This window comes from Peromyscus leucopus, chromosome 9, assembly GCF_004664715.2.
Source record: "Peromyscus leucopus breed LL Stock chromosome 9, UCI_PerLeu_2.1, whole genome shotgun sequence".
Taxonomy (NCBI): Eukaryota; Metazoa; Chordata; class Mammalia; order Rodentia; family Cricetidae; genus Peromyscus; species Peromyscus leucopus.
This window is the reverse complement of record NC_051070.1, coordinates 109960378-109984218: the sequence shown is the minus strand read 5'-3', so window position 1 is coordinate 109984218 and position 23841 is coordinate 109960378. Positions and strand designations below refer to the sequence as shown.

At 55.7% G+C, this 23841-nt stretch overlaps 1 protein-coding gene and 1 long non-coding RNA gene across 3 annotated transcripts in view; one reads left to right on the top strand and one right to left on the bottom strand.

The window, feature by feature from the left end:
* Positions 1–20789, bottom strand: part of Prkcd (protein kinase C delta) — a 31779-nt gene extending 10990 nt beyond the window's left edge. The window contains exons 1-6 of one of the 2 annotated variants that reach the window (XM_028891282.2): positions 20552–20789; positions 3616–3735; positions 2534–2733; positions 1115–1175; positions 780–942; positions 647–678 (exon numbers count right to left, since the gene is read on the bottom strand). In XM_028891282.2, the coding sequence (XP_028747115.1) occupies positions 647–678; positions 780–942; positions 1115–1175; positions 2534–2733; positions 3616–3727 (568 nt within the window). In that variant the 5' untranslated portion in view covers positions 3728–3735; positions 20552–20789. The remainder of the gene's footprint in view (positions 1–646; positions 679–779; positions 943–1114; positions 1176–2533; positions 2734–3615; positions 3736–20551) is intronic. The other variant, XM_028891283.2, reaches the window with a different exon arrangement.
* LOC119088555 lies at positions 1401–4544 on the top strand. The gene is made up of 3 exons (XR_005092223.1): positions 1401–1858; positions 2568–3262; positions 3646–4544. It is a non-coding gene; the product is annotated as an uncharacterized LOC119088555 (long non-coding RNA).
* Positions 20790–23841: the final 3052 nt, after the last annotated feature.

The window sequence follows — 23841 nt, the reverse complement described above, 5'->3', positions numbered from 1 at the left end:
TGACAACAGGCATCTTAGACTGAATGCTCACTACCTGCTAAGCCCTTAAATCATAGGGTACATATTTTAACCCAGTGGCCTTCACACTTGAATCTAATATCCCCAGTTTATGGACAAGGAAACAGAGGCACTGGGCCAGTGCTAAGGAACTTGACCAAGGCCTTATAGTGAGCAAATGATAGGACAGCTTCTGCTTGCTCACACCTGCAGTCTGCAGGGCCTGCTCCACACTGCGTGTCAGGGTGAAAGGTACGCTCACCCCTGTGCATCAGAGATACTTGCACCCACAAGCACACCAAGTCAGGGGAGTGCTAGTGAAGATCTCACACCCACCCCTGAGGGCAGAGACCGTGTGTGTGTGTGTGTGTGTGTGTGTGTGTGTGTGTGTGTGTGTGTGTCTGATTTCCCTGTAAATCTCTACAACAGCCTATTTTTGGCAACAACCTGAGAACCTGCACAGAGTTGGGAAGGAACGCACAGAACTGGCTTTGGCAAGCTGCAACAAGCCAGCCTGGCACTGACTGACTTGAGCACACACACGGGGGTACCCAGGGCTCTCGTGCAGACGTGACATCCAGACCCAGGGGTGCAGACAATGGCGTGTGTAAACACACTCACGCACGCGCTGAAGAGAGGAGAGACTTACGCCGGCACTTGTAACCTTGCTTGTTGAGGCCCCTGGAAGGCAATGCCCCAGCAGAGTGAGTGAGGACGCTTCCGTTCGGTCCCTCCCTCCCGTCCCATGCCACCCCCAGCAGGTGTCTGTCACCAGCCCTCACCAGACAAACTCTTTGCACACAGAGCAGAAGGTGGGCTGCCCGAAGAAGGTGGCGATGAACTCATGGTTCTTGATGTAGTGGATTTTGGCCTGTTTAATGGCCCCACGGCGGTTCATGGTTGGGAACTTGGCCTCCTCCTCACTACGCATAGACTGTTTGCAATCTGTGAGCCAGAGGGTGAAGTCAGCCCCAGGCTCCATGAAGGACGCTCCCCCTGCAAATCACCCAAGACGGTCCCAACATAACCCCATGGGAGTTGCTTCCTTAGGCACCAGTACAAGCTCTGCCCCTGATCTGGCAAACAAGCTTGCCCCTGCCCAGGTAGGGAGGCTTACCTCCATCCTCCAGGAAATACTGCACAGACATCAGCACCTTGGCCTGAGGCTGCAGGTCCAGCTGCAGGGGTGGGAGGGAGGTGTTAGATCAGTGAGGGCGGGCCTGGCCCTGGGGAGACTCAGAGCCCGCCCCATGGCTCTCCCCCAAGGCCAAGGGGGAGCCCTATAGCCTGGCCAGACACCTGTCTGGCCAGGGTGGGCAGGGCCCCGCCCAAGCCCCGCCCCACTCTGCACCCAGGGTATTATTACATTTGGGGAAGTGAAAGGGTTCAGCCCACACCCTGCTAGGCCCTGTGGCCCAGCAGCAGTGTGGAGGGAAGCTCCCCACCCCACCCCACCCCCCATGCACATTCAGACACCACACCGCCATCCCTGAAACACACACACTGTGTACTCTGGGACAGGTTCTTCACTAGCCCAGACCATCCAGAGGGAAGAGCCCAAGCCTCTATTCCAGGACCCAGACCCAGTGGCATTTCCTCAGGAAGAGCATATGGCCAGGGCGCTCCTGGGTCCCTGCCTAACTGGCTGAGAGTCTGAGCAGCCCTGGGTCACACCCTCTCCTCCATCTGGACGCCTTCATTCCTCACTGAAGGCTGACCAGTGCTTCCAATGGTCACTGCACCTTTTTAGTTAGGCTGCAGGAGCCTGCAGAGTGGTATGGGCCTGGCAATCTACTGCCACCAAGTACACCACCAGAGACGCACGTGGGCACAGGCATGTGCACAGCCCTCGGTTCAGCAGGTGAGTGGGCAGGCTGCCAGCTTCCTTCTCTTATCTCTTGGCTGCTAAACATCATGGTGTTGGTCCCATGCCTGGCTAGATCTGTAATATCTTTAAAACACCCCCAACTAGGTGCCTCTCCAAACAGAGCCTGGTGTTGGAGCGGGAGCGAACCACTTTACAGTGTATATCCTGCCTTTCTAAAATTAACGGGGGTGGGGAGGTCAGGGATAGAGGGGAGAAAAGTAGTTGCAATAAGCAAGATAATTTCCTTCACCACCTACAAGGTGTCATATTCTGCAGCGTCTCCAGACTTTGCGGTGCTGGAGACGGAATCTATGGTTTTGTGCATGTTAGACAAGCACGCTACCACTGAGCTACATCCCCAACTCTAATTTTTCACATTCTGAAACAGGATTTCATTATGTTCGTTGTCTTGAATTTGTGACCATCCTGCCTCAGCCTCCCAAGTACACAGGATCATAAACCTTTATTCCAACCAACTGGCTTGGAATAAAGCACTGGATACTCATGCTCATTCTGACAAGAGACCTTGAGGTAAATCAGGGCCAGGATTCAAACCACAGTGGCTACAAAGTCATACTGGCAATTGGTCCCGATGTCGTGCCCATTCACCAAGTCCCATCCCGCAAGCACACAACGCACATGCAAGACCAAGGCCCTCGAGCCTCTCACCCAGAACTCAGCCTTGCCGTTGTTCTTCTTGCAGCGCTCCGCCAGCACTGACACACCCACCGTCACCTCAGACAGTGGGTCTTCAGCGGCCCGCATCAGCACAATCTGAATGACGCGGCCTTCGTAGATGTGGGCATCGAATGTTGACTTCCACTCGGGATACATGGTGGGCTTCTTCTGGACCAGAGTCTTCCCTCGCTCTGCAACGGGAAGTCAGGCTAGGACTCCTAAGTCCTTCCTTCCCTCCTTACCCCTCATTGCCACACGGCCTACTCTATGTCAAGTCCCGAGGCCCTGCTACGGCTCTCCAGCATCCCACGAAGCACCCGACAGCCTCCCGTGTCTGTAGGGTACTCTGGTGGGCCCCACCTCTCGTCTTGGCTCCTGCTGTTCCCTTTCCTGTAACCCTTTGGCTCCAGCTCCATTTCAACTCCCCTTTCTGTTTGCATTCACCCAGTGAACACATGTGAGAGCGGCCACATGCCAGCCATGGACTGGTTGGCAAGGAACATGGCCTGGCCCTGTCTCAAGTGCCAGACAGAGACACGAACCACTGTATTCCTCAGGTAACCACTAAGTCACAGCCGTATGGGATTGAGGACAAAGACCGTGGTTCTAAACCTTTCTGCCATCAAGTGGCCTGACCCTGACATCCAGAGACTTCCTGGAGGAAGGGGCAGCTCAGCTAGAACCTAAAAGGTGTAGGCGGCAGCCGGCAGGGAGCACAAGGTGAGACTAGAGTGAAGGGTGTGTCCTCCAGAAAGCCACCCTGACCCTAGGCTCCCTCAACACAAACTCATCTCCTGTGACCAGTCCAGCTCCCCCTGCTGGGGGACAAGGCAAGGCCAAGCCAGTTCTGGAACACAATGGCCTCAGTGTCCAGCTCAGGGCCTGGCCCAAGAAGACGTGGAAATCATGGGGTGAAACCCAAGATGTAGGAGGCTCGATTCAATCACTGTCAACCCCTGGAGAGAACTTGGTGGCTTCTGTCTTCCTGCACCCTCAGCAGGGTAGCTCAGGGAGACAAGAAGAACCTGGGGGAGAGGTCCCATGCCCCTCTAGGGACTAGCTTCCCACTCTACCTGTGCTGAGTGCCTCCTTCATCTTCACAGCACAGAAGGGCTGGCCTTCGTCCTCTGTCTGCAGGGAGCCCAGCTCATAGGAGTTGAAGGAGATGCGCAGGAACGGCGCCATGGTGAAGCCTGCGGAGGATTGTGCACATGAAGGGGTGAAGCGAGGCAGGGGCACAGAGGCAGTGGAGACCGCTGCCGGCCCCCACTTTCCAGAGCTCACAGCACGGGAACTGCCCCACGTGGTACACCAAACGCACTAGTCTCTGGTGCCAATGGGGAAAGCTGGGCAGCCTGACATAAGTCTGGACTTGAGACACCGCTGGTAAAACTAAAAGATGGAAACCAGACTTGCTGAGCGACAGCCACTGTGCTGGCTGATCTTTTGTCTACCAGGTCAGGGTACTGTCCCCAATCCTGAACTGGACCCTGGAGGCATTTGAATTGTGATCCTGAGGCAATCATTTGGGGAAGTCACTCAGTGCCCCTCTCATGGCCAGTTACTGACCGCCTAAGCATGCCAGAGACCTAGTATGTGCTGGGCTCCCCATTCGATGCCAGCAACTGCCCTCTTCTCTACTGGCTCGTGAAGCCCCTCTGGATTCTCGGTTGCTCATAACCACCTATGCAGAGAAGCATGGCGAACTGAGTCCTGTTTTATCAGCCAAAGAACCCACTCTTTAGATGGGCAAACTGAGACTCAGGCTGAGCCAGATGGAAGGCTAGAGCTCTACTAACTCTGCCCTGACTTTGTTCAACACCCCCCCCCCTTCTGAACACAAGCCCCTCAGGGTCACGTCTCCTACCTAGTTAGATTTCCTGTCCTTTCAAACTGAGAATGGAGGCAGTGACCAAGATCCTTTCCAGGCAGATAAGGAGGTGTGAGAGAAACAGTGGAGGGATATGAAAAGGGGTGCAGTTTCACATTTTTCTCCAAATATAAAACTGTATTTTAGTGTTGAGTGTAATATACAAAGCTGGGCTCAGGGCACCCTGAAAAATACACACACACACACAGAGACACACACAGAAACACACACACACACACACACACACACAGACACACAGACACACAGACACACACACACACACACACACACACACACACACACACACACACACACACACCAAAAACAAAAACCCAGTTGCCCAGCATGAAGCAGCTCCATCCAGCTCCTTAGCAGGGCAACCAGCAGAGCAGCCCGGTCTTCCCAGAGCTCCCGGTCCAGATGAGCTCAACAGGAAACACTGACCTCAGCCTGCAGCCCAGCCCAGAGTGCCCAGCCAGAGCTCCGGGCCACGCCAGAGCAGAACAGACGGACTAGAGAGGCTGATCCCACCAAATCCTGCCCAGGTCTGGCTCCTGCTTAGCAAAGGTGAGAGCAGGCGTACAATCTCAGCCTGTGCCCACAGCCCCCAGACTCAGGCCTGAAACCAGCAGGTGGGCAAATGCTGAGTGCTAGACCAGTGCCCGTGAGTTTAGAGGGCAGAAAGGGAGAAGCTGCTGCGGGCTCCTGGCCTGGAGTCTGCATGAGCCTGCATGGTGGAGGGCTTGAAAGGCGTAGATCTGCAGAGTAGGACTCCTGGTGTGCTTTCTGCTGCTGGGATAAAAGCCATGACCAGAGCAGCTCCAGGAGGAAGGAGCTTGTTTCAGCTTACAGCTTACAGTCCATCATAAAGTGCGGGAACCTGGATGCAGGAACTGCCCAGAGACCAAGCTGTTTCTTGGCTTGCTCTCCAGGCTGTCAGCTACCTTTGTTATACCTCCCAGGACCCCCTGCTCAGGAGCAGCCCTGCCCACAGTGAGCTGAGCCCTCCCACGCCCATCAAGAAAATGCCCTACAGACTTGCCTATAGGTCCATCTAATGAAGACATTTTCTCAACAGGGGTTCCCTCTCTCACACGATTCCAGATTGTGTTAAGCTCACAAAAAACTAATGAGCACAAGGACTTACACAGTCATGGAAGTGAGTGTGCCTGGGAGGCCATGTGGAAACATGATATGAGGAGAGGTCAGTAAATGGTGAAAAGCAAGCTACAGAGGCCTGGCGTTGGTCCCATGTAGAAATCTTGGACGGATGTCCCAAATCCCCAAGGAAAAAAGACATCTTGGACCTCCTACTGACCTCGGAGTCCAAGGCATCAAGTGCCCTAGTGAGTGCTTTCAGGCTCTGAAGTAATAAGCAGGGCCCCTCCGAGCACACACTTGCCACAGGCCCCAGACCAAAGGTCAGATCACAGCGGGCACAGCTCGGCCTCTGCTCAATGAGATAACTCGGAACAAGGCAGGGTAGTGAGCAGCTAGTTTACTACCTCAGAGGGTAAAGTCAACAGCCAGAGAAAAGCAGGAGAAGGGCCTAGGCTCCTCGGGGACAAGAGATTAGAGCCATCCCAGTGGCAAAATGGGGAGGCTGGCTAGACACGGGTTCTTGACACCAGTGCTGTGTTGGCTGTGTGGCCATGCAGACCTCCTGAGCTCTGAGTCTCTGCAGCCTCACATTCCAGACGAGGACTTGTCCCCGGCCTCTGAGCTGTTGTGCTGGCGTCTCATTAGCCCACTAGGATAAGGGCCAACGTCAGCCTGACAGACCGAGGACATGCCCTCCTGTTAATGCTACCCCTGTGCCCTACAGGACACCCTCTCCAAGTCTGCTCAAATCCCCACTGTGTCTCTTCTTCCTGCCCACAAGTCAGTGAGAGCTGGGAAACTGTCCCCAATTCTGAGACAGGAACTTCTGTCAGCTCACCCTGGACTGTGTTAAGCACTCCACACACTTGCTGGCCAGCCTCTCCCGACAGCTCCCCCTGGCGTCTAGCTCTGCCTGCAGGCCCAAGGCTTCCCTTGCTCCCAGCCTGCCCTGGGCTCACAGAGCTGTGTGGAAGAGACAAGGAGTCAGAGCAGCCACAGGAAGGTAACGCCGGGCTCAGGACCCGACCCGACCCGTGGGCTGCCCTGGCAGCCTCCTCTTCAGCTCCCACTCACAGCAGCTTACTGTTACAAGCCGCTGGGGGAAAACCACAACCACAGCAGGGCTGGGCCCCAGCCCTGAACCTGCATCCAGGCCGCAGAGCTACTAGGGCTGGGGAGCGTGGTCTCTGTGGGCTGCCATGAGACGACCCAAGAGTCATTCAGGGGCCAAATCACCTTGCCCCCAAGTTCCTGGGACAAAAACGACAGCAAAGGCCCCTGCTGGTGCAAATGCCCATTAGGCCCTCACTTGGAGTACTCGGACCCTAGAAGGGAGACATGATACACGAGCTAGCTAGCATCGGCTTCCATCTCAGTGTGACCCCGCGAGAGGTTCTGGGCAATGGCGTCCATCTGCACAACGAATCAGTGTGCCCCACAACCTTGCTGTGTGGAGCAGTGGTGGGAAGAGGGGGTAGGACAGAAGCACAGGGGCAAGGTGTGCCCACTATTTATAAACCCCATGCAAATAGGCCCAGGGCTACAGGCCCCAAAGGAAGGCCACTGCCTCAGCCCCAGGCTTTGCGGGCCCAGGGGACAGCAGCGATGCTCACAGCATTCCACGGGTGTGCGTGTGCGTGTGCGTGTGTGCGTGCGTGCGTGCACGTGTGTGTGTGTGTGTGTGTGTGTGTGTGTGTGTGTGTGCGCGCGCGCGCGCGCGGGCGGGCGCAGGCAGGCCTCCCCCATTGCTGGGGGCTCCGAGTCTCTATGCTCCTGCCCCTCCAGTCCTGTCTCTGAGGAAGAGAGCAGGGGACAGAGACAAAGAGCCAAGCTTCCAGTCTCGGCTCACCCACTTCTGAGAAAGACTGCCCTGTCCAAGATGACAACATGCGGCATTAGCCTTGTAGTTCCATTTGCTCACTTTACCCCTGTGTGGCCCCAGGAAGTGTTTTCTAGATACAGAAATCAAGGCTCAAAGAGGGTACGTGGCTTACTCAAGGTCACACAGCTGGTGAGTGGTGAGCGGTGGGAAGATTTGATGTAGGCCTGCTGGATGCTGCAATTCATTTCTTTCTAATGGACTACGCCAAGGAGAAACGAAGAGAAGGAAGAAGGCAGACATGGAGACAGGTAAACAGAGCAGGAACAGCACAATCACTTACAAAGACAGAAAAGCGAGAAGGCAGAGCCCTGTGCTTGGCTCATCTAGTCACCTACCCTCGTCCTGAATCCTGGTCTGGTCCTAGCCTGCCCTCAAGGCCACTCTTGCACAACAAGGGTGGTACAGAGCCCTGAACCACTGTTTTTCCTTCATTTCTGAAAACAGGGGGAACTGGCCTGGGTCCCTATCCTTGCCAGAAGCCAGAAGCCTTGCGGTAAGGAAGGCAGGGCTGAGCCACCGCAGGCAGGTCGCCTTTTCCAGAGCAAACAGAAACCTGTTTCCAGCCAGCCCAAGGCACTGAGAGAGGCTAGCCTCGGGGCACTGTTGGCATTCCCGCTGGGTGGCTCCAGGTGTGGTGAGAACAGGAGCAGAGACTGACGAGTCCACCTCCTTACGGTACAGAGGCCTGAGAGGCCTCAGCTCCCCCAGTCTCCCTCTGCCCTGGGCTGGTTCTCTCTCACAGGCCATAGGGTCATGTCCATTGGATAGAGGGCAAAGCTGGGGCTGGGGACGGAGAAGAGAGACCTTGATCAAACAGACTGCTATGGCCAAGTGTGAACAGGCACACAAACCATGAGCTGAAGGTCCTGGTGGGTCACCTGACCTCTTCAGCAGATACCTGGGAGCGAACCCCTGAGGAGCCCTGAGCCTACTTCCTGTAGCCCTCTACCCACACCTGCCTGACCTCAGACTGGCACTCGCTGCCTGCCCATCTGCTGGCAAGACTAGATGCAGGTGGCAGCCACGTGACGCCCTCCTGGGGCTGCCACCCCACCTGGTGTGTAGATCTGGGAGGGATGAATGAAGCAGACGTAGGTCTGGTCACAGGACAGGATGGACTGAGAGGTGATGTGACTACCAGGGGAGAGGAAGCTGGCCCTGCAGTCGTGAAGAGCAGGGCAGGTATGGAGAATTCCCAACAGAACCAAGTCAAGGAGGCCATGGGCTTTCATAACTCAGGAAATAGGCCCAGCAGGAAGAGCAGAGAGGAAGCCTCCCCAGAACCCATGGTCTCAGGTCACAGCCAGGTCCAAGAACAGGGATGCCTCCACGGGACTGACCTCGTGTCCTCCCCCCTCACTCCATGGGACCAGTTACTGCCCCCGTCCTCTCCTCCCCGGACTCCTCATTACTCTGTTCATCCTCCCCGCTCTCCACACCCCAGCAGCCCTCTCTCAGCTGTGACTCCTCCCACAGCATGGGACCCTCTCAGCTAGCACTGTTCTTGGAAGAAGTCAGACACCTCGACCTGCCATTAAGGCTTCCCACACACTGGCCCCATCCTGTTCTCCCCTCAAATCCCTCTGACTGCTTGGCACCTCACCTGCCAGCCCCCATGAACCTGTGCATGGCCCTTAGCCAGAATGGCCTTCTTCTCATGTATCCATCTAGATAGTTCCAAAAGCCAGCCCTGGTAATCTCTCCCTGCTCCTGAGGAAGGCAGCTGCTTCCCACTGGTAACCTGTGTCACCGTCTTAGGTGCTGAGGACTTGGGTTTGCTGTAGGTGGGGTGGGGTCTCTACCTCGGGTTCAGTCATCTCAGTCCTGGCTACATGATGGCTACTCAACAATCCCACTACTAAGAGCCCGTGGTGGAGCTCAGGGGTACAATACTAACTTGCCTGGTATAAGACCCTGGATTCAATCCTTAGCACCACAAAAAAACAAAAAACAAAACAAAAAACCCACAAAACAAAACGTGAAAACCTGGATTAGTTACATGCAAGTGTGGTGGGCACTGTCTGTAATTCCAGCACTCAGCAGGATTGGGAATTCCGGCCAGCCTGGGCTACAGAAGGACTCTGCCTCAATACCAAAGAGAAGTCCAAATACAGTCCATGGGGCTAGGAAGTGGGCCTCGGGTGGCAAAATCATTCCTTTCCCATTGCACAAGGGTTGGGCTACCCTAAGAATCAAGTGAGAGCTGGGAGTCTTCTCTCAGGAAAATACGCATGCAGTGACATGATTCTGCACACAACAGGGTGGGGGCTGGGGCCACAAGAGTCTGCCTCAGCCCCGGGTCAGTCCCACCAGCGAGTGCCTCAGACAGAGCAAGCTGACGGGACGCACGGTTTGGAGGAGGACTAAGGAGCACTGAGCAGGCTGGGAGCAGGCTTTGAGCAGGCTTTGCTCGGGCAGAGGATGGTGAGAGGCTGAAGTAGAAATGGACCGACAAACGTCTATGGCTGGGCTGGCTGCAGGGTCTGCAGCCTGAGCGATGATATCACAGCCGCCCCGCCAGAGGGCCAGGACTCAGGTTCCTGCCTGTCAACTGGCTCACAAGCCCTCTGCCAACACGCACGGGGTCAGGGACACTTCAAGGGCACAGCCTGCTGCACCAGGTATGGAACTGTCGTCATCTGCAGGCCCCTGGATCAGGGACCTCTGGGCTCAGCGAGCAGGAGACTTCCAGGTACCCGTGGGAGAGAAGCAAAGGCCCTTCCTGGCCCAAGCCAGAAGCCAGCTCCTCTGAGGACAGGAGGGTCTCCGTGAGGAGCCAGGTGGAGGGGGAACATCCAGGACTCTCCGAAAACAACCATACACATGGACACACATGGGCACACCAACTAGCCTAAATAAAGTCAGGCATGAGGAGTCTCCTTCGAAGGTAGACACACACACACACACAGACACACACACACACACACACACACACACACACACACACACACACAGGTACACACACAGCCCTAGGATGACACAGTGGCACACAAAGAGGAACATCTCCCACACACCCACAGCTGTCACATGTCAACAGAGCCAGGCATGTGGGCGTACGCACACATGCATGCACGTACACATACACAAACACACACACACACACACACAGGCACGCACGCACGCACGCTCGCTCGCTCGCTCGCGCAGTGTGATAAGCCATCTTATACAGATGGACCACAGACACACACGAGGCACAGAGATGAACTCAGGGACCTGGAAGGACCTCGCACAGCTGATAAGGTTCTGGCACCAAATAGAGCTTTTCCTGTCACAGTATCCTTGGGCATAATGGCTGGGGAAGAAAAGGAGAGGACGGGAAGGAGAGCAGGGGACCAGGCCAGGATGGGCTCGCCTCTTCAGGAGGTCCAAAGAGAATTCCAAAACGTGGAAGAGAAGGGACAGGCTGGTCAGGCACATCCCAAGGCAGGCCTTAGCCTGCAGGGCCCTGAGGGGAAGTGAGCCAGTGCTGAAGCTGGAGCTCACAGGCCTGGTGAGTGAGGGGAGGACTGTAAGTGCTGGGGGGGGGGGCACACATGCCCTCCAGGAGCCCCAGGCTCACAACTGCAGAAGGTGACCAAGGGGTTGAGCAATTCAACTGAAGCCACAAAGCCGAGGGGCCAGGAGCGGGGAGGGGAACCGTTTCCAGCTCAAACCCTTAGACCTGCCCATCCGAACTGTAGGGTGACGGGCTATGTTTGCTCTGTTGGTCAGAGTTAGTGGTCCCAAGCCCTTGTCTTACACCTTCCCCCCCTCTCCCCCCTCAAAGAGAGTCCCCAGAATGTTCAGATTTATAACAATAAACTGTCTGTGTCTGGGAGAAGGTAAAATGGCCACTTTGGTTTTGTTATCTGTCTATAATCTCTAAGATGGGCAGTGTGCAGAGGGCAGGGACCAGGACCTCAGGGATCTGGAGAAATCAGGAAGAGCTAGGAGCACCCACAGGTGTGCCGTCCCCTCATAAGTAATAAACAGAGAAACTGGTGAGCTCAGGCCTAAATGGGCTGGAATGGAGTTTAGAATGCGGCCAAGCCTCTCCAGCAGTATCTCCATCTGCTGGATCATACCCATATCCCATGCTGAACGCGAGGCCTGGAATGAGGCAGAGATATACACAGAAGTTGTGAACACCGCTATCTTCCTGCCTGGCCCTCTCTCTCCCACCTGTTCCACCACCCCATCTCCAGTTGTCCCCGGTCTTCTTGGGGTTAATCCAGCTGTGGGATGCCCTAGGCTGCCTGCTACTCCAGGATCCCATCTAGGTTGGTGCAGTTGAGTCTGAGGTCAGCAGCAGCCCCTGATGGCCTAACTGTCTCTGTGTCTTGAAAACCTAGACCCCTAAGCTTTCTCTGGCTCTGCCCCTGGCGGACCCCAGAGATCCTCCTACCGTGACCCCAACAGCCCCGCAGTCTACACTACACAGACATCTGATCCAACCTTGGCCTAGTGACTGGCCTGTTTACCCAACACGGCCATAGATGTGATCCAAAGCTCCTGCTGTTGTGAAAACAGCCGCTCAGTGACCACAGGCCTGCCCTCCTGGCCCCCAGGCCGGGGCCTCTGAGGGACAGCTGTTCTATCTTGTATCTGAGGCCTTTCAAACTTTCCCACCAACCCAGCTTTAGACGCTCAGGTCTCACTTTGGACCTAAAACCCCATACTGTAGGCGTACATGCCCACCTGGCTCTCCAACCTCACCACATGAATGAGTCCAAAAAAAAAAAAAAAAAAAAAAAAAAGCAGCTCAAATCAGCCCACAGCAGCCTACTGATGTCCCACTTCCATGTGTCTTCATCTGCCAGGAGTGCCCACGTTCACAGTCACCAGGCCAGAAACCTGGGGCCAGCTGTCTGCTTGTCTGCCTTCCCCCACGCAGCCCACTCCCCAGCCTGCCTTTGTAGTGAGCCTCCATGCCTCTCCTGCCTCCACCTCCTACCCCAACCTGGTGGTCCCTACTGCTGAGCCCAGACTGAACACCTGCCTGCCTACCGCTCACCCTCCCCTACTCTGGCCCCCACAATCCCTATGCCCCAGCTCCAAACAGGGCTTTCAAGACTTTTAAGACAGTAAAGCAAACCCTGCCATCCCTGACTCAGCTCCTAGTGTTTCCCACCAAGTCCATCAACCTGCAGCCTTGACCTCCCTGATCTAGGCAGCTGCCTTCTCCTCACTCCTGGGCCCTGGCTACAGGGACCCCTTTCAGTTCCCTGACAACCAAGTTCACTCTATAAGGAGCTTCTGAGTGCAGTTGTTCTGTCTTCCTATACCATACCCCTACAGTGGCTCCTTCCCATCATTCACGCCTCACACGGACATCCCTGTTCTGCCTATTTCACAGATGAGGCAACAGAGGCTAAGAGTGGTCTAGTCTCTGGCTTGGGTACACAGGCAGGAACAACTACATCCGAGAATGTGTGATGTGGCGGAGGTCTTACCCCTGGACCTTCAGGATATCCTCCCTTACATTTGGCCCAGGTTCCCATTGATCTCCAGCCCTCCAACCTCCTGGGCCTGTATGCTACACCACCATCCTTACCATTCTTCATCACCAGAGACTCCCAGCCTCTTGGCCCCTAACAGCAACGGGCAAAGATGAGCTGACCTTCTCTGTATTCCTGGGACATGAAGGTTCCTCCCACCAACTGCCACATATCAGTGATGCAACATGGATGGATGTACATGCCCCACTTTCCAACCTAATCAGTCCCAGATGCCTGACCCTTCTCTGATCCAAAGGCTAACTCCAGGGGTCCCAAGGAGAGGTAGCCTGATTAGAGGGCTCACCCCCCACCTCCTCATTCCAAACCCAAAGTCCTGCAGGGACCCAAGCAGAGAGGATCCCTAAGCAGCTAGCTGTGGGCTGCCTTTCCTTTCTCTTCATACACTGCTGTGAGCTCTACTTCCCTCACTCTGAAAGGGAGCGAGGGGGACACACACAGGAGCAGGCTGGTGCTGCTGACTGTGCATAGCTACTCTACCCTGGGGCCCCTTCCGAAGAGGACATGGGACCCACGGAATCAGGAGAGCCCTCCCCTACGCCTAGTGTCGTGAGTGGCAGCAGAATTAACAGAATGGAGGAAGTCAGAGACCTGACCTCTCAGCTGGGTTCCACAGCCATGTGGCTGTGACACCAGGCCAGTCCCAGCCTATCAAACAATAATGGCACATTATCAGTATCACTTGATGGATCTGAATAGTTACTCTGCACCAGGCACTGAGTGCTTTACATGCCTTCCGTTCCTGCCATTTTTTCTTTGTTTTGTAGTTGTTTTTTTTTTTCCAAGACAGGGTTTCTCTGTGTAGCCCTGGCTGTCCTGGAACTCACTCTGTAGCCCAGGCTGGCCTCGAACTCACAGAGATCCGCCTGGCTCCGCCTCCCGAGTGCTGGGATTAAAGGTGTGTGCCACCACTGCTCAGCCAGTTCTTGCTATTTTGCATACACTTATCTGCTGTTTCCCAAATAGCTCATAAAAATGAATATAAACATAATTTTGTCAGAGAAAAAAAAAAAACCCAAGGTACTGAGTGTGAAAACCACTTACACAGATTTGTCCACACAGCTGCTTGGTGCTACCTAATTTCTGAACCACAGAAGGGGCCCTGCCACCCCCACGGCCCGTGTCTGGTGGTGCTGAAGCCCCTTTGGCCTACAGGCTTGGAACAGAGAGGACGTGGGGTTGTGGGGCCGCAGGTGACTTCCACCAGAGTTCCAGACAAGCCTGGGCAGCCTTGGTATGGAAAGCCTCGTCAAGTGGCCTAACCCACAGGCCAGACACTACTCCCCTCTACAGGCAGAGCTGGGGTGAAGCAAGCTGCAGGCGGAGCTGGTCAGTCCTCCTCTGAAACCACTTCCTGGGCAGCCCAGAGGAAGTGAGTCTCTGGAAACATCATGGACCAGCTGGGTCTCTTTCCTGGGCCCAAGCCTTGGAGAGTAGACCCCCAGGAGAAAAAGAGCCGCTGGACAGGCCCCCGAGCCCAGCAGTTTCACTCTGTGAGGCACAGAGTGAGGACAGAGCAGCTGTAGGTCCACCGCTGGCCTATGATCACCTTGGTCCCATGACCAAACAGCCCACTCACTTCCTCTTCTGTGGCACTAGCCACAGCTTGCAGCAGCTGACTGGACCCCTCCTCCACACTTGTGCCCCTATCTCTAACGCCAAACCCTTGTCACCCTGAGGACCTAGGTCATGTGGGCAGATCCCGCTCTCAGTGTGGCCTAACTTCCTTCAGCCCTGGTGATCTTTTATTTTATTTTATTTTATTTTTTGAGACAGGGTATCTCTGTGCAGATTTGGCTTTCCTGGAACTCACTATGTAGACCAGGCTGTCCTCGAACTCACAGAGATCCGCCTGCCTCTGCCTCCTGAGTGCTGGGATTAAAGGCGTGCGCTGCCGCTGCCGCCGCCGCCGCCGCCGCCGCCGCCGCCGCCGCCGCCGCCGCCCCCCAGCTAGCCCTGGTGATCTTAGCTATACCTGGAAGCTCACTGTCAGGTGGCAGACTCTGGCTGCCAGAGTGGGTAATGATCCACACCAGGGCTCCCCATCTGACCTAGCATGGGCATGTGTGATGTGTGTAGACAGTCACAGAAGGAAGTAAGCCTCTGTACGAGTGTCTGAGTGTGTCCCTTGAGGAGATGCATGTGAACAACTGTGCTCATGTGTAGGCGGAGTGTGCCTGGGGCGAGTATGCCCAGCGCAGCTTGGCTTTGTCTACCTGTGTGAGCACGTGTGTGTCTCTGCCAGCCAGACGGTGATGTTTGAGTTTGCAGTAGGCAGGCTCCGTGGCTAGCAAACCTGAGGCTAAGTGATGGGAGGAGCTGGCTTCCCTGACTTCAGGCAGCTGAAAGCTCCAAGCAGATCAACTCCTCCCCACCAGGTTTGGGGTAGGATGAACAGAGAGAAGACCCAGTGAAGATCCTGCCCTTGTCCTCCCTACCCCCACTGAAGTGAGAACCTCAACCTCCTCCCTCTCCACACTGAGGAAGCTTCAAACACCCACAACTCCTGCACCAACAGCGACTAACAGCCAGAGGGTGGGAATGGGGGCTGATCAAGGGAGACCACACCTGCCAGCCTGTCCTGTCCCTCCCCGCACTCCAGCACACACCCCCATACTCCCCCATCATGTACACATACACATACACGTGTGTGCACATGCAGACCTTTGCTCACTGGGCTCCTCTAGTCACACAGAACTACTTCCTCCCTCCCTCCCTTCTGTCTCTTCCTTCCTTCTGTTTGTTTTGGGTGCCGGGGTTTCTACTAGGGCGTCACACACGCTAAGCACACTGCCACAGAGCTGGGCCACCAGATGCACAGGACTTGATCGCAACAGGGGCTCAAGGAAGCAAGGCTGGCCAAAAGGGCGCTGCTAACTTCAGAGACTTGCAGCCTTCCCAGGCATTCCTCAAAAACGATGCCCAGCAGAGCCTAGTCCTGAATCAGGAGGCAGAGGAGAGACCACTCAGTCCTTCTGGGAGACCCCATTCTATTCCTGGCCCAGCATTCAACCCACCACAGGGCCCAGGTGAGCCTGTTTCCTTGTGACATGAGGGCAGTTTGAGGAACCATGGAGAAGCTGACACATCCACCCCAACCCTTGACTTACATGCAACTTTCCCTCAAACTGACCAAAAGCAGTGTCATCCCTCCTTCCCCCACGTTACCAGTGGGTTCCCGTCCTCTGAGCTCCAAGGTCACAGCCGCGGCCAGGTATCTGGCAGGAAGTCCCTTATGAACAAAGCAATGGGCACCCCCGCTGGACACTGCTTCACACCCAGATCACAGCTTTTGAATGGACCCTGGGATCCAGCCAGTCCCAGTGGAAGAAGACAAGTCTCGAAGACGAAGGGTACCGGCACATTGCCCATCTGCCTGAGATGACCCTTCCTGCCTGGGCCTCCCAGCTCCTGCTTGTCCTGGCTCCTACAATGCTGTAACCACTCACTAAGCACCAGGAGTAAGTAGGCCCAACGCCCTTGCCTGGGCCAATTCCCAACAGACCTGTAGGAACAGGAGAAAACAGCTGAGCGGGGAGGCACAGCCGAACAGGCTCCAGCACCGGCCAGCGTTGGCACAGCCAGCACCAGCCAGCTCAGCTCTGCTGGACGAAGGAGTTCAGGCTTCCCTGGGCTTGACTTGCTCTTCGGTCAATGGCTGTTAGGCTCCAGTTCTCTCGGGACCCAGCTATGTGTCCCTCCCATGCTGGGGTCTAGAACACCGTGTCCTTGCCCTTAGAACATTTCGAGCATGGTAAAGAGCACAGAACACGGCTGGGGTGGAGGGTGAGCACCTGCTCCTGTCAAGGAGGTGGACCTAAAGGTTTGAGTGGCAGGGTACGATCAAGCATCAACCTCAGACAATTCCTTTGAGCCTTTTTTTTTTTTTTTTTTTTTTAAAATAAAGACAGGGTCTCATGTAACCCAGGCTAGCTTCAAGTTCACTGTGTAAACTGAGCTACCCTCTCCACACCCCCACTCCCACACTTTTTTGTTTGTTTGTTTTTGTTTTTTGAGACTGGGTCTCTTCAAACTTGCAAGATCCGCCTGTCTCTGCCTCCTGGTGCGGGGATTAAAGGCATGTCACTGTGTCCAGCTATAATAAAATATATAAAAAATAGCTGTAAGCCTGTTTTTTAAGTGAGGGAAATATTACTGCTCCAATGCCCCAGGTGGCTCTGAGGCTTCAAAACATGCCTTGCCAGCTCTTGTGATGGATTCACAGTGAAAACAAGAGATGGCCGGAGTCAGTGAAACACAACCTGTAAGCCTAGCCAGCTACTCAGGGGCCTGAGGCATAAAAAGCGAAAGGTCAAGGCTAGTGTTGGCTACATGGAAAGTTCAAGGCCAGCCTGGGTAACCTAATGAGACTCAAAAATTAAAGAGTTTAAGATGCTGTTCAGTGATGCTTCCAAGTAAGGCCCTGGGTTCAATCCTCAGTACCACTAAAAGAGAGAGGAGAACATAATGGATGGATAAGGATGCATCTTGGTCCTTGTTTTGGAGTTTCAGGTCATTCTCGCATTGCTATTGCACCATTATACAGTGAAAAAACCAGAGACCTAGAGACACCCTCAACAGGAGGAACGCAAAAACAGCAGTGCCCTAGGTATCCTGGCATTCCCACTGCAAACCAGGTGGTCCCCTGCGGTGGCGCACGCCTTTAATCCCAGCACTCTGGAGGCAGAGGCAGGCAGATCTCTGTGATTTCGAGGCTAGCCTGGTGTACAAAGCAAGTTCCAGAACAGCCAGAGCTGTTACACAGAAAAACTCTATCTGGAAACAACAACAAAGCCCCACTCCCCCAGCTAGAGACCCCATCACTACTTCCTGGAAGCGACAGCAGCCTCAGGCTTTATCTCTCCATCAGTACTTCAAATTATTTCCAGTTTAAATTTAAACTCCAATTATCTGTGCCAGATAAATGGTGTCAGAACCCTGGATCATCACAATTCTGAGTCACCCCCACTCCCCACAGCAGAGCTACAGAGACTGGGGGCCGGCTGGGCGGAGCTGAACAGGTCTGGGGCCTGGCACTGTGAAGAATCCTCCTTCCTGCCAGCAGCCAGGGAGGCAGGGAGCGGCGAGTGACATGCCGTGTGGGAACCAGGGTTTCATTCATCCCAGATTCCAGAGGAATGGCACACACAGCCAGGAACGCCCCCCACGGAAGACTTCACACGTGCAGTGGGCCTTCACTCTCAATGGTCCCTGAGTCCTCGCTTGCTCTGTTCCACAAAGAAAACTCAGCGCACAGGAGCCTGGCTTGGCACTCCTGACCTTCAAGGACATGGTAAGTATTGGAGCCCACGGCTTTTTTGGTCCAGAACCACTGCAACCCCAGGTCTCGTCTCCAGCTTTCTCCATCTCTCGGGGAGCCAGGGCTGGGCTTGTGCATGCAGAGCACACACCCAGCACCTCCTGTCCTCCCTAAGCCCATTCACAGCTAGGCACTCGCCCAGTCCTGGCCACATACCCTGTCACACCTCCTGCTGCCTGTCACCCACACTCAACCGCTCTGTTACCCACACCCCGTCACTCCTCGGCACACACCTGCAGTTTCATACAGTCAGACTGTGAGTCTCTACCAGTCACCCTCACTCCAGCTCCATACCCACCGCCAGTGTCAGCTTCGGCACAGCCCTGTCATCTACCACAGCCTTCACAACATCGTACTGTCACTGAGGGAACACACACACCCTCCACACACACACACACACACACACACACACACACATACATACACACACATATACACATACACACCACACATACACACACCACACACACATACACACACATACAGACACACATACACATATACACCACACATACACACCACACACACACACCACACACCCTCCACACACACACACATACACACCACACACATACACACGCCACACACACACCACACACACACACACACACACACACACGCCACACACACACATACACACCACACATACACACACTACACATACATATACACACATCACAAACACACATACACATGCCACACACACACATACACATGCCACACACACACATACACATACCACACACACCACACACACACACACACACACACACTCCACAGCTGTCCTCTGCTGGGTTTTCCAACACACCCAAGGCTAATCCAAAGCAGGAACGAGGAAACCCAGGGACCAGTCCCCTCCCTCTGTACCAGATCAGCCTGGTCACAGAAGATCCGCAGCAGAGAGAGAAGAACCAAAACTGATTGCATGCACTCTTACACAGACACACTCACACACAAGCATGCCAATAGTGTGGCTCCCACAATTAAAGGATCTAATGTACTCATGGCCAGATGGTCACCATTACATGGTGCACATGGGACTTTTGGGACACATAGGGGTACATACATGAGAAAGCAAAGACACATATCATAAAATAAAGAGGGAAGACCAATGACAATTCACCATGACACGATGTATGAAGTTGCAAGGGCCATGCATGGAGCCTCAGGACCCGGCCATATATACATACAAGCAAGTCACACGTGGAAAAGGACACATTCACAGGGAAAGTTCCACAGTGACAATCAATACACAAGGAGACGAGATACACAACATATCCACAGGCCCGGACACAGACACTCCAGCAGCACAAGCCAAGCTCCTCCAAGGGCCCAGGGTAGGGGCCAGAAGGGAATACCCCCCCCCACTCATTCTAAATCCTCTTGACAGGTTTAAGTGGAGTTGCTTGGGGAGGCTCCCTTCTCTCCCCTCCCCTACACCCAGGGAGTTGGGGAAGTGGGAACAGCGGTGGTGCTTTTGGCCTCCCTCTCCCCTGCCAGCCAGCAGGGCAGGGCACTCCCAACCCTGCCGCCCTCATCACCTTACTGGGCCCCCAGAGGGAGTGGCGTCTCTCCAGTGGGACAGAGACTGACAGCACCAGGCAGAGGCTACCGGGAGAGGGGGCTCAGAGGGGCGGAGAGGGCAGGGGAAACGGTAGAGACGGGAGCCACGCCCAGCCCAGAGACAGATGGGGAGCCAAGAAAGACTCGGAGCCTGAAAAAAGATAGGGCGAGGAGGCGGCGCGGTCCGCCCGCCTGGGATCCAGACGCAGGAGGCTAGGACGACGGGCGGCCCGGCCTCCGCCCCGTGGTGGTGGTGGTGGTGGCGGTGGAAAGGACTGGAGGCTGAACTGGCAGGGGCCTGTGCGCGTGGGCCGGGGGCGCGGCTCCGGGAGGAATGGGTCGAGGGGGCGGCGGGCCTGGCGGGGGTGGGGAGACGGAGTACTGGACGGCGAGGGGCAGCAGACTTGGCCTGGGAGCGGAGGACCAGGCAAGAGGGGGTGGGGACCGACGAACGTGCAGAGGGCCCCAGTGAGATTCCGGACGATCGCACGGACCCTCGGTGGGGCCGAAGACACCCAAGAGGGGAAAGACGCCGGCAGCAGTAGGGCCTGGGCTCCCGCCGTCGAAGAGAGGGCCAGACCAACCAGGGGACCGAGGCGCCGGCGGGTCTCCGTGCTCGGCGGGACTTTGGCCGCTCATGGCTCAGTTTCTCAGTTTCAGAACCGGGAACCGGGGAAGGAAGAGGGGGAAGGAGGCCACCGGAGAGAGAAGAGGGGGGAAAGGCCGCTGCGCCCTCGAGTTAGCTCGGACCCCGCGCCCGGGCCCAGCTCACACTCACCTCCCGACGCAAGGCCAGGCGCCAGGGGTCCCGGCGGGCCGGGGTCTGTCTCGTGGCGCGGCTCTCCTCGATGCGCGTGGACGGGGAGGTCAGCACCGGACTGATCAGGACGGGCCCGGCGGCCAGGGGGGACCGCCCGGGTCCCGGCACGGAGGGTAGATGTCCAGGGGCCGCTCGCGGGATCCCGCGGCCGCCGCCTCCTGCTCTGGCGCCGCGGCACACGGAAGTGCGAGGGGGCGGGGCTGCGCGACCTCACCCAGGTGCCGGCCCCGGCCCCGCCCTCACCCAGGACCCGCCCCACGGGCGCCCGCCCCTTCGAAGCTCCGCCCACGAGAGCGGGGGGTCCGGCGCGGCTCAGCCTCTTAGAGTGCTGGTCTCAGTCCCCTGATCTCCCAGCCTTCCCGGGCTCTCGTCGCGCCTCGCCTGCCAGTCCCATCTCAGGGGACTATTTTATAGAGGAGGACTCTGAGGCCAAGGTGGGGGCCACAGCGCACACAATGGAGCCTGGGAGGCACCGGCGGGGGTTCCCCAACTACTCGCGCCCACGCCCGGGACTCCCCACTGGCCAGCTGGCCCGCCTCGCCTGGCCTCACTCCTCTTCCTGCTGGCTTGAGCCGGGCGGCGAAGGAACGGGCTCGGTGCCCACCGCCAGGCCTGCCGATCCCAGCCCTGCCCGAGAGAAGGAGCTGGGAGGTCTCCAGGGCGAAAGGCTCTAGCCAGTCTGAATCGGCGGCGCTGCTGCTCAGACAGTTCTGGGAATTGCCTCTGTCCCCATCTTCCGCAGTCTCTCCTGTGCCCACGATCCAGAGCTCCCCTCGCCTCAATCAAGCGCATAAGCTTTCTTTCCAGAAGTGGAACTCGATCATCAGCCGCAACTCATTCATTCGTTCGTTCATTAAGGGTCCCCTGGGCCCAAAGTCTGAGCACCGTTGGGAGCCAGGGAGTCCATTTTTCTGTCCCCAAAGCCCAGAGCACTAAGATGTTACATTATACTTACTCAAAGAAATGACTTCCCGGGCTGGTCCTGTAACTCGGATGATAGGGTGTTTGTCTAGCTTGCAGAAAGCCCTGTGTTTGATCCCCACCACAGAGTAAACCACAGATGGAGGATCAGAATGGTACTCCAGGACTCAAGAGGCAAGGCAGGAAGGGAGTTCAGTTCAGCCTTAGCTACACAGCAGGTGGAGGCCAGACTGGGCATGTAAGACACAATCTCAAGAAACAAAATAAAAGATGACCTTTCCCAGGAGGCTAAAGGAGGGTTCTGGGAGGCTGAGGTCCCTGACCTCCTTCTGGGGGACTAGCCATCTGATGCTCATGAGAAGTGCCCTCCGCCCTCCGTGGAGGCCTGAGACTTCCCGGGATAGGGGACCCTGGCGAAGATGTAGGTCTCCAAACCTTCTTGTAAATGTATGGTGGGCACTGGGCTAGGGGGAAAATCCACAATGACTCATCCTGCTGTAGACAGAGGAAGGTTCCAGGTCCCTCTACCCTGAAAGAGAGGCAGGCCCAGTTTGCAAATTAGCATTTAGGTCCCCAGCCCTGATAACTGCCCCCCTTCCATCGGAGCTGACTCTGGCCAAATTGGATTCCTTCCGGAAAGAGAGCCACCTTTCTGCTCACATCAGGCTTTTGACTACGCTGGGTTATTTTCTCCCGACACCTCTCTACCTGTCTTAACTGTGTCTCCTCTCCTGCTCCTCCTCCTTGATGCCCAGTTGTTATCCATGGCCTTTCCTTGAGCTTAGAGGCCTATTTAGCTCCCCTGGGGTTGGGCTGAAGGGAAGGGCCTGCAAGGTAAGCTTCAGGTGACCTTTGCCCACCTGGAATCGGGTTTCACCCTATCTGGCTCCTCCTCCAGAACCACAGCAGCCAACCCAGCCTCGCCCCTCAACATCAACAACGGACCTGCCTCTGTGCCAGGGACCACAGTGGGAGGGCCGGCCACCAGCCCTTTCCTCCTTTCCACCTGATGCTTTCTGCCTTGGAAAAGGGAGATGAGAAATAATGGTGATTGATAACGGGGTGGGGGAGTTGGGGGGGGCCTGAATGGGACCACACTGCCCAGTGCTGGGCTCTGTCTAGGTGCTGGATGTGAACCTTGTGTATGGTCCTCAAGCACGCAAGAAGTGAGGACCACTATTAATGGCATCTTCGGTGACCAGCAAGAGGAACTGTGATAATAATGAGATGGAGAGAGGCTGACTGATCTGGCCATGTTCCGAATGCGGATGGGCTTCTCTCCAGAGACCTTAGAGAAGACAGGCTTGTGTTGAAGTCAGGGACTTCAGGCCCAGGTTGGCTTAGGATCCCTGCATTGTGGAGCTGGGTACAGCACTGGGTAGTCCTGGGCAGGGTCCAGATGAGCTGTCCCTAACCAACCTAATAAGGGCCTACTGAGGCCTCGAAGGAAATTTTATCACATGCTGACTCTATGACCCTGACTGTATCATCATGACCACACCTCTCTCAACCTTAGTTCTCACATACGAAAGAGGATGTGGAGAGAGAGAGAGAGAGAGAGAGAGAGAGAGAGAGAGAGAGAGAGAGAGAATACAGTCTCAGCCAGGGTGGATGTCTGCTAAGGACTTGGTTTCTATATTCAGGGTTATGGGAATGGCCATTGTGCTAAGTTACAGGCTCTCGGGCCTGAAAGGGTCCTGGATTGTCTCTCATGATGTGGGTATAAATCCTCCATCAAGGCTGGGTTCAAAGCCTCCCCCTTCCACCTGCCCCCTTCCTCCTCTTTACCCCTCCTTCTCCAGGTTAAGGAAAAACCAAGGGACCAGATGTGGGTGGAACTGAGCGGTAACCACCCAGGGCTGTTCCTCTGTGGTTCTCTGGAGGGTTTGTCCAGAGGAGAGGACCAAGATTCCTGCCACCCTGGCACTATCCAAAACCATGAGCAAAATAGGGTCCTAAGACCTCTGAAGGGGAAGTCTAGGATCCAAAGGAGCAAGATGAAAAGACCACCCATTGTCCCTGAGGCCCACCAGCTGAAGATGGGACAGTGTCTCCCACTTCATCTCGGTCAGCAGTTAGTTCTTGTCCTCTATTCAGTACCATTTGCTGTTTCTGCCTGTGCCATTATTCCAGCCCGGAAGCCTTGGCTGCCAGGGCAGCCATCTCCGCCATACCCAGAGCACTGGCCTACTCAAGAGAAAGTGGACTCATGTTTCTGGGACAGGAAACACAGGCAGCAGGAATGATATATTGAATGGGCAGCTGCTGGGGACAGCGGAGCCTGGCAGGGTTTTGTTGGGGGTAGTGAGATGGGAAGGGTACTTGGG